At 35.8% G+C, this 15092-nt stretch overlaps 1 protein-coding gene across 4 annotated transcripts in view; it reads left to right on the plus strand.

The window, feature by feature from the left end:
* The window catches only part of BRINP3 (BMP/retinoic acid inducible neural specific 3), a 200619-nt gene extending 186600 nt beyond the window's left edge, over positions 1-14019 (plus strand). For all 4 annotated transcript variants that reach the window (XM_048946377.1, XM_048946380.1, XM_048946378.1 and 1 more), the window contains one exon: positions 11903-14019. In XM_048946377.1, the coding sequence (XP_048802334.1) occupies positions 11903-13019 (1117 nt within the window). In that variant the 3' untranslated portion in view covers positions 13020-14019. The remainder of the gene's footprint in view (positions 1-11902) is intronic.
* Positions 14020-15092: the final 1073 nt, after the last annotated feature.

Genomic DNA, 15092 nt, shown 5'->3' on the forward strand with positions numbered 1-15092 from the left:
CTATAACTAGTATTGCAGGAATGAAAAGAGAATTTCTATTTATTTATTGATTTTATTTTATTTTAAAGTATTTGTATCTGGGAATAAGAACACCGAAACTAGGAATATAATATGTAGTCAGTATGGAAGCAGGATACTGTAATTATCTTGTATTAGTTCTGCAGGTGTTATAATGGTCTTGTTTTCTGTTACTGTCTATTACCGTGGTCAGTTTTGCTTGTATTAAAAGGACTCGATTCCAGAAAACCACTCAATAGAAGCATGATGTTTCTGCCACTAAATCTCTTCTCATACTCAATTCTACCCCTCACTGCTACTATAACTTTGGATGTTTTTATCAATACAAGCTTTTTGCTTTACTTTAGTTTGTCTTTAGTGTGGTTTAGAGACACTTCATCAATTACCTTTTCACATTTCTTTTATTTACCTCAGCAACTACCTGAAAACTTCCAGTTCCAAAATGATCTTCTGTCTCTTAACTTTCTGTTGTATTCATGTTTTGAATAAGGCTATAAGAACATGGCTTCTGCTTCCTCTTATAATAAATACATTAAAACATACAGCAAAGCACTGTGACACATTTCTTTGATTGTGATCTGCTGCACTACATCTCAAGAATTTTCATTCAAGGCTACTTTTTATTCTAGAATTTCAGAGTTTTCAATTTGAACTAGATCTGCTGGTAAATTTCTCGTTCATGTTTGAAAGGTCTTAGCAAATAGGAGAGGTGCCTGAAGACTCAAGGATAGCCAGCGTCTCTTCAGTCTTCAAAAGGTCAAGAAGGAGGATTCAGGAAATTACAAGCCAGTTCTCTCACCTTTGTCCCTGGAAAGGTGACAGAACAACTTGTTCTGGATATAGTCTCCAAACAATTGAAAGAGAAGAAGGTTATCAGGAGTAGTCAACACGGATTGACCAATGGAAAATCGTGCTTGATCAACTGATAGCCTTCTATGATGTCATAACTGGCTGGGTAGATTAGGGGAGAGCAATGGATACTGCATTCTTGACTTCAGCAAGGTGTTTGACATCATCTCCCACAACATCCTTGTAATGAAACTTCAGAAGCATGGGATAGATGAGTGGACAGTGAGGTGGGTTAAGAACTGGCTGACTGGCAGAACTCAGAGGGTGATCATTGGTGGTGCAGAGATGGTTGGAGACCTGTAACTAGCAGTCTTGTTCAAGCTCTTCATCAACAACCTGAATGAAGGGATAGAGTCCACTCTCAGCAAGTTTGTTGGTTATACAAAGCTGGCAGGAGTGGCTGACACACCAGAAAGCTGTGCTGCCATTCAATGAGACCTGGAAAGACTGGAGAGCTGGGCAGAGAAGAAGCTGATGAGGTTTAACAAAAGCAAGCGTAGAGTCTTGTACAGGGGGAGGAATAACCACATGCATCAGTACAGGTTAGGAGATGATCTGCTGGAGATGAGCTCTGCAGAGAAGAACATGGGGGTCCTGGTAGACGACAGGTTGGCCATTAGCCATCAGTATGCCCCTGTTGCCAAGAGGGCCAATGGTATCCTGAAGTACAATTAAAAGAACATGGTCCCTCTACTCCGCACTGGTGAGGCTACATTTAGACTATGGTGTCCAATTCTGGTCTCCCCAGTTCAAAAAAGACAGGGATCTCCTAGAAGGAGTTGAGTGGATGGTCACAGAGATAATAGAGGGCCATCTCGCATATGAGGAATGGCTGAGTACCTGGGTCTGTTCAGCTTGGGAAAGACTGAGAGGGGACCTGATAAATGTAGATGAATATATAAAGGGAGGTGGGAGGCAAATGGATGAGGCCAGGCTCTTCTTGATGGTGTGCAGTGATAGGACAAGGAGTAATGGCCTAAAACTTGTACATAGAAAGACCCATACTGACATGAGGAAGAAATTCTTTATGGTACGGGTGATGGAACACTGGAAAGTGTTACCTGGAGATGTTGTGGAGTCTTATTCTACAGATATATTCAAGAGCAGTCTGGACATCTACTTGTGTGACTTGTTGAAGGGTACCTGCTTTAGCTGTGGGAGTGGGCTCGATGATCTCTTGTCCTTTCCAACCCCTGTGATTCCGCAATTCTGTGGTCTTTTTATTGTAACGTGGAATTTATAGTTACATCTTACGCTGTCTTCCAACTGAGTATCAGGCCTTGGGATGCATGTTGATAAGAGAATCCAGTTGGTTTTAGCAGCCCCTACTTTCTCACTTCCATAAATTAAGTATTCAAATTAGGTTTATGTCAGTATATTAACATAATCTGAGGAACCCCTGTCCTCAAAATTATATTGCAATTGTTTCATTGCTCTGTATAACTTAAGATCCAAAGTTACCCCTAAATTAACTACTTTTCCTCTTTCAACTTACTTGAAATTAGGTGTAATTTTGAAATTAGATTTCAAAATCTAATTTTTCCCTCCATTTTGTAAATCAGTGGTTCTTCCATTTAATTTATTCATTTCTATATTTATCTTATAGACAGTTCAATACAAAGCAGACCTGCCATTGCTTGAGATGTGACAATGTGAAGCTGTAACTAATGATGCAGAACAACACTACTCATACTGTTTTCAATATCTAAGCATTCATATCTGCACAGGAATATTTCTTTTATTGTCATCTCATTAGGTCAGTCTCATGCTAGTGCATGAGCTTCTACAACGTGTATGTTTCCAGATATAGAAGTATCAAGTTCTTATGTTCTTATTTCTTTTTCTCTGTGAAAGTAGTGGGGAGCCTATTAGCAGTTTGTCCAATTTTACACCGTCTTTGTTGTTCTCGACATGAGAAGATTGATGGTGTTAGAATAAACTCAATAGTTATTTTTCTAGCGTTTTAAAGATGCCTATCAATCAGAAAAATCACTAAAACTTTCAGGTTAGCTTTTCTTTTTTAATTTATTTTAATATATGCATTTGGTAAAGTCTGTTAAAGCCCAAGGAATTAATGGATAATCTGTGGCCTAGGATGAATTTTATAACCACCTAACACTGCAAAAACAAGTACACACATATGTAGAGATGAATGGCCCTAAGAAACAAGCGTGATTTTGTACCTTCTGTATTATTGTAATTTTTGTAACATCTTTCTTCCTCCTGCACATTAGAAATGTTATTTTTCCTAGCACCTCTAATTCCTCCTTCATTCTGCTTTTTGACACAATTGATTCATTTGACTGGTATTTCCTTTCTCCCTGTAGTACTATCAATCAGTATTTATGGGCTATGGATCATCATTTAATAAAAGCTTTCAAAGCTTGTCTCTGATTTGAAGCTTTTTTAATAAGTAGATGGAACTACAAAGCAATTTAATTCTGATTCCACCTTATCTCAGTGGTCATTATGATTATAGCCATGACAAAAAACAATGGATATGGTATCTTAAAATGATTTGTATGTGACTATTATTTGCTTGGAGGTGCTTCAGATTAGAAATTTTTTGTTACGAGAATAAAGCAGGTGCACCATTATTGTAGTTAAACCTGCAAATTTTTGAGAATAAATACAAAACATGCTGGAAAGATCCTTTAAAAAATTAAGCACAATACAGCATTTATATCCAGAAAAAATAAGCTCTAAACATTTTTATAAAGTTAAATAACTTAATGCGTGCATTAGAGATCAAACTCCAACTTCTAGTTGTGTTGTTACAATCATCCTTTTACTTGAAACAAAAGAAAAAGCATTCAAAAGTCACTGCTAAAAGCTTTGCTTTGTAAGAAGGAGAGTTTCAGGAATTTTAAGGTGATCATCAAGTTGGATGTGGCTTTGTTTAATCAATAAAACAATGACAGGAATCTAATAAGATATTCATAAGATGTTATGAGAGCTTAGCTAGCAGCTGCCTCTCCTCAGCTGAAGGTCAATCAACTTAATCTAAATGATTAAAAGTATTTTTTCAATGTCAAAATATTTTATTGCATGGAATATCATGTAACTCATGGCAGTTTTGTTCTACAAGATGCGAGAGGTCTATGAATTTTTCTATTGGAACTTATTTCCTCTACATCTTATATTGGAATTCAGAATTAACTTGCATTATTGCTTTTAAGATATACTGTACCAGTTACTGCATCAGCAAAAGCTGCAGAATGGTGGCACAAGAGCTGGGGGATCTGCAAAGATTACTCTTAGATGTGATTAAGAATTGAGAAGATGGCATTTTACTTTAATAAATCAAAGTAGATTCAGTTGTTATTAATGCTAAATGTAGAATTATTCTCCTGGTACCTCAAATCTTTTCCCATAGTGTAGTTAATATACATAGGTCTCAAATGAAATTAAATTTTTCTAAATTCCCACATCCTCTTTTTGGAAACACGTTTAGCATATGGTAAAAATATTTTTGTCAAATTTTCACATGTAATTAATACCCCTTCTGCACAGTACTGCAGAATTTTAGCAAAGGTTACTTTCTAATTAGAAGCTATTCTTTTCATTATGCACATTCAGAAAAGTATCGTACTCCTATTCCACCCCCCAGGATGCTCTGAGATAAATATTCAGTATTTAAAAGCCTTGTTTTCATCATCAGCTATGTAGTTAGAGTGGACCTTTAGAAGCGCTATAAAACGTCTGGCTCAGGTGGAGCCAGCTATGAAATTGTAAGGTGTGAACTCAGAACATCTGCATTGTTCCCATTTATGATCTTTTTGAGCCAGAGTTGCAGCTGTCACTGAGAGTCTCACCGACACATCTGTAACATGAGCTGTAATCAAATAATTGCAGGCATGTTTATTGGAGCAGTGCTTATAGTACTGCTTTTTTTGTGAGGCTGAATAAGCTAAAAACACTCAGTCATTTGCTGTCCTTGTGACAACTGTCAGGTCTGTAGTTTGACTCCCAGAAGAAAAGTACATTCACATAAAGACCATTAACAAATTTGGCAACAATTAATGTTCCTGTTATGAACCTCAGCAAAGAAACTCACTACTTTGATTCTTATTTGTCCTTCCTGAGAAGAGATCCCACAAGATTGTGAATAGGACATTTTAAAGAGACTTGTAAGGGCTTTTACTTTTCATGTTCCTGTCTTACAGATTTATACTGGACTCAATCTCCAGAGAAGGGGAAAATAGGTAATGGGTATTTTAATGCCTATACACTTCCTGTTAAATTGTCTTCACTTTTTTTCACATAGCATCTGCCTCACTGAGTACTCATCATCTGCTACTGAACCATCTGATGTACAACAGATGTTAAGCACTTAGTGAGGCAGAGAGGGAGGTAAAAGTGTCATATCATGATTAAGTACTTGCTATAGCTATTATATAAGATGACCATACTGCTTCGTTCTTATGTTAAATGTTATTTTGTGTTGAATAAGAGTTATCATAAGCTTTTTACGTTAACTTCCAATTGCTAATGTTCCAAAAGTCTTTTTTTTTTTTTTTTTTTTTTTTGAAAGGTAAAGCTATTGCACAGATGAAAAAAAAATAGAAAATATTTTTTAGACACATTAGAATTAAGAATTAGAGAGTACTTCATAAAGAGGCAATGGATTGCAATTTCAGATAGAATTCCTTCATGTAGAAAAACAATTAAGATTTCTATTATCAAATAAGGATTCTCTAATAATCTGATTTAACATCAGTAGAATTATATTATTTTTTACTGTGGTTGTGTAAATGTGAGATGGCATGCCCTGCAAATATTTTAGCTCAGTGTATGGTAGCCAACTCTTTGTTGCATTCTGTGCAACAGGAAGTTTAGCCACAAAAGATCTTGGTCATCCAGCAACACCCTGATTTTCTTCTTTAATCAAAAGGGTTAAATTTAAGAAAATGCAATTTACTTCTTCAATTGGCTGTGCCTGTTATTAAATCATAATTAAATAGAAATTCTTTCCCTGCAAATTGTTAAAATCGTGAAAGATTTGTGAAATATTGTCACACAAGATGACATCTTTTTTGTACTGATGGTCAAAATAATTAGACAGATATGTTGGTTTAGGTGATCACAAACTCTTTGTTGCCAGGGATGAAAATGAAACCCTAGAATAATTATAACTAAAAGATTTACAGTTGTTTGTGATTTTTATGGGTTATCTAGCTCAGTGCTGTACTCTGCATAAGCAGAAGGTTGGTGGTCTATTTCCTATTAAGACAGTAATTAAGCTAGGAAGAAATCAGTAACATTTATGTTAGAAATTTCAGCCTCAGTTGAACAGCTCTCTTGTGACTTTGCATTGTATTTTGAAAGGTTTATTTCCACAACTCTGTATTAATCAAGAAAAAAAGTTACAGAGAAATTCTAAGAAACTTTGAGGGAGCTCTAATTAATCATAATGATATGCGGTATCCTATACTATGAGTGATTGTTTTCTTTAAATTAAATATTACTTTAATGCAACAGTAGAATTATGATATCAAGTCTACTATTCACTAAAATAGCTTTTGATAATAACTTATCACATAATATTGTATGATCATGAAAGCATGGATATTTTGGGCATCAGATTTTGACTTAAAGCTTACTGAAATAGGAATACTTTTATTGTTTCATTCTGTTTGAAACTGCAAAGTTCTGCAGCTCAGTGTTTGAAAAACAAGCACATCAGGCCAGTAAATTTAATTTCTCAAATCAAATAATATTATTTACTGTCTCACTAAAAGGATAATTGGAGAGCCCTTTCAATCTTCCCCCAGATACTCATTGTATTCATTTATTTATTAGTCTATGTATGCAAGCCGCAACTGCTAAGATAAGTAGCTTCTTAGCTTTCTAATTAGTCCTTCATTAGCACACTGAGACTATAACTGATTAAATAGAACAAATTAAAGGTAAAAGGACACCATGACTGTATACAGATTTGGAGTAATGTACTAAGAACTTAATAAACGTGAAGAGAAAAACTAAAAGTACACTAAATTTTGAGCAAAGTCTATTATTGTCATTGATACAGATCTGGGGAGGTTAAAGTCAGAGACTCAGATCCTACGTTATGAAACTGAAGAGGACCTTTTCCTAGTGACTACTGTAGACCATAGATATCAATCCAACTTTCAAAAAATGGAAGAGTGGTAAGGTGCATTGAAGAGTTATGACAGATTCAATTTTCATATTTCTTACTTTCCGGTGACAGACTAAGCAGTGGATTTTGAATATGGCAAAAAATGAAAGACATGAACTAGGAGCAACAAAATTGCATAGAGTAGCTAAACAATCAAGCACTAGTTGAGTCATCTAATATAGAAAATTAAAGAATAATTAGACCTGATGTAGTAGAAAAGGGAAGTCTCATGAAATAATGATGTAGAAGATAGTGAGATTTTGTTTGTCTAATGCTAGGTGCACCAAGATTCAAAGACTATTCCCGCATGTTATTGTTGTCTGGAGGCCATGGTAAGTTTGAAGAGAAAAAAAACAATAGAATTCCATTAAATTCCAAAAAGATAACTGGTATGTTTTTATATATGTTCTTTGAGTATTTTCTTATTTTAACTATGTGGTGTAGTATAGACATAATTATTGACCTGTAGTCAATTATCTGTTGGAAGTTTTCAGACAAACTTGTGGAGGATATTAAACACCTCAGCGTACCTCAAATTCTGGTGTTACCATAGATTGGATTAGAAAAAGTAGCCAGATCTTCTAGTGGGACAGGAAGAGTCAATGGCTTATACATCACTCAGGAAGTTTGTCTTTTTTTTAGGCATTAGAGACTCAATTTGCTTCTATTGGCTATAGGCATTAAGGAAGGGCAGAACTGTAAATCATGAAGCTGTAAAAGTCATGATACTTAAAAGTCATAGAATGATTTAGGTTGTAAATGATTTTTCAAATTCAGTTAGTCCAACCACCTACCATGGGCAGAGGCACCTCAGATTGCTCAAAGGCCTTGAATATTTCCAGAGATGGAACATCTACAACTTGTCTGGGCAACGTGTTGCAGTGCCTTGACAACTTTTGACGAGATACTTGTTTCCTTATATCTAATAAAAATCTACCCTCTTTCAGTTTAAAATTGTTTTCTGTTTTCTTCTTAATATTCTTCTAATTAAAGGTGAGTTGCTCACATAAAGTAGGTATTCCTGACATTTTGTTTATTTTCTCTTAATTTTCTTAATTTACTTGAGAAAAAGCAATACCTTTAGAAAGAGCAGTAGTATTTCTTAATTACAAATTAAAAACAAAACAATACAAAACAAAAAATGATCAAATAAATTTCAATTTCAATTTTTTTTTTAAAAAGAACTTCTGCTTGTAAACTGATCAGAGCAAAATGCAACTAGAACTTCTTGAAATTTTGTCTGTTAAAACAAGGTAAACAAAATCAAAATAAAGTAAACGTAATAGAAGGTTGTTGTTTTGAATTTTTGTTAGGAAAAAATGGTATCTCCCTCTTAAAGTTCTTGTTTCTCTTGAGCAAAGATTTAGTTGTTTTAAAAACTACATTTCAAGTTATAAATTTGCAGCTAAAGTTTCATTCACCTGTGTAACTTTATGAAGATTTTTAGACTGCTCATTCTATCCCTTAGTAGAAAAAGGAGGATAGGCTCATTAAGTGTTAAAAGAACAAAAGTGTCTTTTTTTTTTTTTTTTGGTCATAATAACAGAACATTATAATAACAATAATAACATTATAACATTTTGCTGGTCATGATAACAGAAGCAGTAGACTAGATCTTTAATAAGGAAAAAAGTTCTAAAAACTGTGTGCCTAGAGATAGGATTTATTGAAGTCCAATCAACATTTACCTGTACGTTAATTTTGTTAATTTCAAAAAACTTATTCCAGCAACTTAAAATCCTCCTCTTCCTACAATATAATCTTCCTCACTAGGTTTCCCTCCTTCCCTCTCCTCTGTGGACCAAGACAATTTATTTCCTGCTCTCCCAGCTCTTCATCAGTCCCTCTCTTCATCAGTCTGCAATCATTCTGCGAACTCTGTTCTCTTTCTGTCTAGCTCACTCTGTGTGTTCAGGGCACACTTGTCCAATCTATTCATTCTGAGGCATGTCCACCGAAGGAGTCATCCTCCTTTATTCTGTCCAAAATGGGAGCTTAACAGCCAGGATAAGCTGGATACCTTCTCACACACATATCTTTCCTGATGCAACTTCACTCCTCTCCCAACTTATCTACTTCCTCCTGCCCCAGGCAGTACAGAAGGATGAGGAGCAGGTGGCTGCAATCTGTCCTTCCCTCTGTGCCACTCTCCTCACACAGAGCAGCCTCAGATCACCAAGGACCATTTTCCACTGCTAGAACCTATCCAATGACAAATATATACCTCCACAAAGTACTACCCACAAATCTATCAGAGAGTATCTAAAATCAGACTCCAAAAATCATAGCTACTGTGTAGGTGAAAAATATCTCTGCCTGGGCTCCAAGCCAGCAGGAATGCAGAAATTTCTTGTCCATACTAACACAATGCAAAATCCGAGTTTCTCTGCTGAGAAACTGATTCAATTGCATGACTTTGTTCAGCTTTGCATCTCAGGCACAGTGAGCATTTATCTGACTAGAATGCAAATGTAATGCAGAATGCGGGAGTATCCTTAGGTTCTACAAACTACATAGCATGGCTGATGTTTTTTGTGAGTGATCCAAGCAGATTTAGTCTCTTTGGTCAGTGCTTTGTCAAAAACAAAAAAATCTTTAGATTGTCTTCTTATGTTTATCCTCTACTGGTCTGAATTCAAATTTATAACTGCACACTCAGAGCTGGTCTTTGTTAAGCATTTTTAAAATATATTTCTGGAAATGTACTACTGATATATAACATAACTTTTCAAAGACATAGCACTTTTGCTTTCAAGAGAAGTGGGAGAGGATGCTCAAATTCACTCTTACAAATCTGAGCAACATGAGCTGTTAGACGTATGAGAACACTGCCTTGATACAGTAGTCATGTGGTATGAACTAGTCTTAAACCATGAACAATGTTAACATCCAGTTAGTAAGCTGAAAACCTGGAGATGAAAGAGACACATCCTTGAAATCCGTCCGGTTATCTGTCCAAGATAACAAATAAAAATAAGGTAAGATCTTAAAGAAGTGTACTCTGAAGTAAATGGCATTACACAAAGATCTGAAGGAAAGGTTTTATTTTTTTGGCTTTTTGTTTTCTTCAAAAAAGCATTTTTCTATATTCATCTAACGTCTTTTGGAATCTGAGTAAGTATCAGTTATTACATAGGTACTTGAACCTATAAGGTGTTGAGTGTCTATATTTGAGCAGGAGTGTTTGATCAGATGTCCTCCAGAGTTCCCTTCTAATCTCTGCCATTCTGTGATTCTGAGTTAGGATAAAGCTACAACAGGAAACCTTTGGAAGGATATTTTCACTTTTTCACACAGTAGTCTTCTCTGTTTTGACTGCTGTCATGCACTATAGGCCTAACAATAATATGACAGACCATGGGAGACATAGGCTGGCTGCCATGTTCAACACATAAGAGGAATTGAGGTAGTAACATACCCAAAATGCACTTTGAGTTGCCAGAGCAAACGCTGTGGGCATAGATTACTGTCAAAATGAGCCAGACACAGTACCTGGGAACTTTGATTCTACCTTGGAAATCTATTCGTTTTAAATTCTACTTAGTTTTGGAGTAACATTTATGTTGTGACATTGCATTTCTTTGTAGAATGGATGCACTGTTTTTATTCAGGAAAGTAGTAAACTTTCCAAGCATTTTTTCTTCATTTTAACTTTCAACTAAGCACAGAGACTCAAATTATTTAGGCATTTAAGTCATGTATTATTGTATATATATGTCTTATTGTATATACTTCCATAAAAGTAAGAATAGACAAAATGTACAAAAGAAAAATGAAAGGGGCTGGGAATAGCATAGAACCAACCAAAAAGAAGAACCCCCAAAGCCCAAAACCAGAAAATAGAGTTCACCAGAGTCTAAAATGATTGCACGGGTTTTTATTTTTATGTGTTTTTTTTTTTCACATGGCAACGGTAGAACAGACTGCAGCACCAAAAACAAGTTCTTTAAGCTCTGCACTGCAAGAATTACTAAAAAGGAATGAAAAGTACAGACAAGAAAGGAGATAACACTTGTCCAAGTCCATGTAACTGTGTTTCTTACAATGCCTTTCTGCTAGCAATTGTACCTCATCAGACTAAATTACTGGTTTCAGTGTGTTCTCACAGTGTCTGTTGTTTCTTGTGAAACTAAAATAAGTTGACAAGAAAAACATTAAAACAATCATTTAATTTCATCTCAGAAGATGAAAAGTAAACACAGCATGGTCACCACCAGCTTCCCATAGGGATATGGGAGCCATGCCCATGGCAGTGGTAGGAACTACGTGATCTTCAAGGTTCCTTCTAACCCAAGCCTGTATGTGATTCTATGATTATGTTATTGTATTGGAATTAATTTGAAGAATTAAGACTGAATCTGTTTTAGTGAGGCCCTACTTGCCCTTACAGGTAAGTATTTTGGTCACTCCATTCCTCACTAGCTGTAAATCAAAGCAGTTACAACTAGAAACAAGAAGGCTTTCAGGCTTACAAAAATCTTCATAACAAAACAGCTTGATTGTACAAAGTCATGCACCTCCCTGCGCAAATAGTAAGAGGAAAAGAAATTTCAACTATATAGCATTTCAAGATGTTAATCTGAAGACAGGTACAGAAAAAATGACTCTGACAGGCTTTCTTGACAGAGATGCAGAGAAAATACATGATCCAAATGTTCCTATTGTGCAAGTTTATAAGGAAAGTTCTTTTTTGTGGTTTTGCATTGCTAAAAGGCAATTTATATGTGTATTTACTTGACAGCAGATGCTGTCATTTGACTTCAGTTATGTTCATAGTGCCTTCATCTGTTACTAAAAACACTTTCATCTTTCTCTTTCTGGTAAAAACATTGCAAGGTTGTATTTATTGTTTTCAGGTCTCTCTTTGTGCTAAAATACATTATTTTAAAATTGCAGATCCTCCAACTATTGGCTCAACCGCATCCAATCCTTTCTCTACTGCAATGAAAATGGCCTTCTGGGAAGCTTTTCTGAAGAGACCCACACATGCACCTGCCCTAATGACCAGGTTGCCTGCCATGGGTTCCTTCCCTGCACAGTTGGAGATGGCTCTGCTTGTCTGAGCTGCGCTCCTGACAATCGTACCCGCTGTGGAAGCTGTAATGCTGGATACATGCTAAGCCAGGGGATTTGCAAGCCTGAAGTGGCAGAATCAACAGAGCACTACATTGGGTTTGAGACTGACCTTCAGGACCTGGAAATGAAGTATTTACTGCAGAAGACAGATCGGAGAATTGAGGTGCATGCAATTTTCATCAGCAATGACATGCGCCTCAACAACTGGTTTGATCCTTCTTGGCGCAAGCGAATGCTCCTTACTCTTAAGAGTAACAAGTACAAGTCTAGCCTGGTCCATATGATACTAGGCCTCTCTCTTCAAATCTGCCTAACTAAAAACAGCACCTTAGAGCCTGTTCTTGCTGTTTATGTCAACCCTTTTGGGGGCAGCCACTCTGAGAGCTGGTTTATGCCTGTGAATGAAAATAATTTCCCAGACTGGGAGCGGACTAAGTTGGACTTACCCCTTCAGTGTTATAATTGGACACTGACTCTGGGCAACAAGTGGAAGACATTTTTTGAAACAGTACACATCTATTTGAGGAGTCGAATAAAGTCAAATGGTCCAAATGGCAACGAAAGCATCTACTATGAACCCCTGGAATTTATTGATCCCTCAAGAAATCTGGGCTACATGAAAATCAATAACATCCAAGTGTTTGGCTACAGCATGCACTTTGACCCAGAAGCAATTAGAGACTTGATTTTGCAGCTGGACTACCCCTATACTCAGGGATCACAGGACTCCGCACTTTTGCAGCTGTTAGAGATACGTGATCGTGTAAATAAACTCTCTCCACCTGGTCAACGTCGTCTAGACCTCTTCTCTTGCTTGCTCCGTCATAGACTCAAACTGTCTACCAGTGAAGTGGTGAGAATTCAATCTGCTTTGCAGGCATTTAATGCCAAATTGCCAAACACAGTGGATTATGACACAACCAAATTATGTAGTTAACCATAAATGTGAAGCACAACACAAAACCTTGAAGGAGTTTTTACAGTGCTTTTGTGGAACAGTTTATGTTTGGAAGAGTAAATTTAAATTGTCTTTTCAATATCTGTCTTATATCAGTCAATACTGTTGGATGGCAATTTACACACATGAACTTGCTGACAATGAATATATTATACCTGCAGTTTTGGTTTATGAATGAAATAAATACTGACACCAGTCTAGAAGACATTCTACTTTTTACAATAAATTTCATTTGTAATTTTATATGTTCCGTGGCAATGCTTTTGTGCATTACATCCTCTAGAGGGAACATAGAAGGATACCAATAAAATTTTGTAGCTGAACAGTTATTAAAAAGAAATGCTGTGGGATTCTTTCTTCTTACACAAAAGCAGTAATCTTGATATACTTTTGTGTGTGTTGAACACACGTTGCAGGTAAATAAAATACAGTGACTCATGGTTTCAACAGAAAACACAGAAAAGTCTAAACTGTGGAATATTTTCTTCTTAGGAATTAGGTCTAAATGTTTATTCTGAGCAGAAGTGACAACAGTAGCAATGCTTCACTTGCTAAACCTCTGAGACTTGAAAAGGCTTGCCCTTTTCAAGCTGCTTAACATGTCATACTGACTCCTAGAGTTGCAATATTGAGTGTTTTAGGATGGACAGTGTGAGGTGCACAGTAATGAAAGGTTGCATTCTCTCAACAGCAGACAGGTGAAAATCTATCTATGCAACTGATCTTATTCACCTTACAAAAGAGAAAACCATCTTCACAAAAGTTTTCAGAAGTCTCCATAATCCTTTACTGTGCCTGAATATTTTGTGTATTTATAGAAAGAATAAATATTAAAGCACATGCATACTATTGTCCAAGGACACACTCTGAAATGTTCACCTTGAAATACCTGTTTTCAACTACTTCCCTAAGCATCATTCATGCTGTCAAGATTCAAATTCAATATAAAACATTTTCTAAAAATAAAACAGTTTAATCTATTAATGAGATGAAATAAATGTGCCTACCTGTTGATCAGAATTAGGTTCTTTGATAGTTTATACGTTCTGGCATGAAACTTATATCTGGGATGGCAGAATGTGGCACTTCCAAGAAAGTTCTGCTACATAATGCCAGAGGAGAATAATGCAAATGTCTTTGCTGTCTGTAGTCTGTTAGTAAGTAGAGAATAAAGTGAGGGAAATTTATACAAATTCTTTTAGTGGCACCATGTTAGTGAAATATGAATTTGTGCCCATGATGTAAAGGTCAATTTGTTTGTTTGTTTTTGTTTTGATTTTGTTTTCAATGGGAAAGAATTTGCATATAAAACTAGTACATTATCATAGAATCATAGAATCACCAAGGTTGGAAAAGATCTTCAAGATCATCCAGTCCAACCGTTCACCTATTCCCAGTAGCTCCCACTAAACCATGTCCCTCAACACAACATCCAGCCTATGTGCAAGCACAGAAAGATTAAAAAAAAAATCACTCAGAACTGAAGGTTTAGAATTTAATTGTAGAATTAAACTTCATTTAATTTCAATTAAAATAAATTTGGTAAACATTGAATTAGTTCTTTCACAATTTAATTCTGAGTCACAACCCAATCTGAAGTTAGGCTTTGTTTCTATGTAGCCCACAGTAGCGCAAGAAATACTAAGTTTCATGATTATTAGTGAGCAAAATAAAACAGAAGCTCAGAAACACTTAGAAAATTCTATAGCCAAGAAGGATCTTCTTTTCTTTAGTGACTCCTCTCCTGCCTGATTTCACCATATATTTGTAAGGATTACTCTTTCATCAACAAACATTCAGATAATTTCTCTTACTGTACTAGGAAGCTCAGTGGGACTAAAGTTAGCATATTTTTCCATAAGTCACATTCTAGATGAATTCCTGTTTGGTTTCCAATCACAACTTTCTTTTACTGACAAATAATGTATCTCAGACTAGTTGTCAGTGTCAAAATTCTGGCTTGCTATTGCATGGATATGATGAACTAGGCCAAAAAGTGACATATGACCTTCTTGGTTATGATTCCTATTTCTGTTCTTATCATCAGGTCTC

Source organism: Lagopus muta, chromosome 5 (genome assembly GCF_023343835.1).
Source record: "Lagopus muta isolate bLagMut1 chromosome 5, bLagMut1 primary, whole genome shotgun sequence".
NCBI lineage: Eukaryota > Metazoa > Chordata > Aves > Galliformes > Phasianidae > Lagopus > Lagopus muta.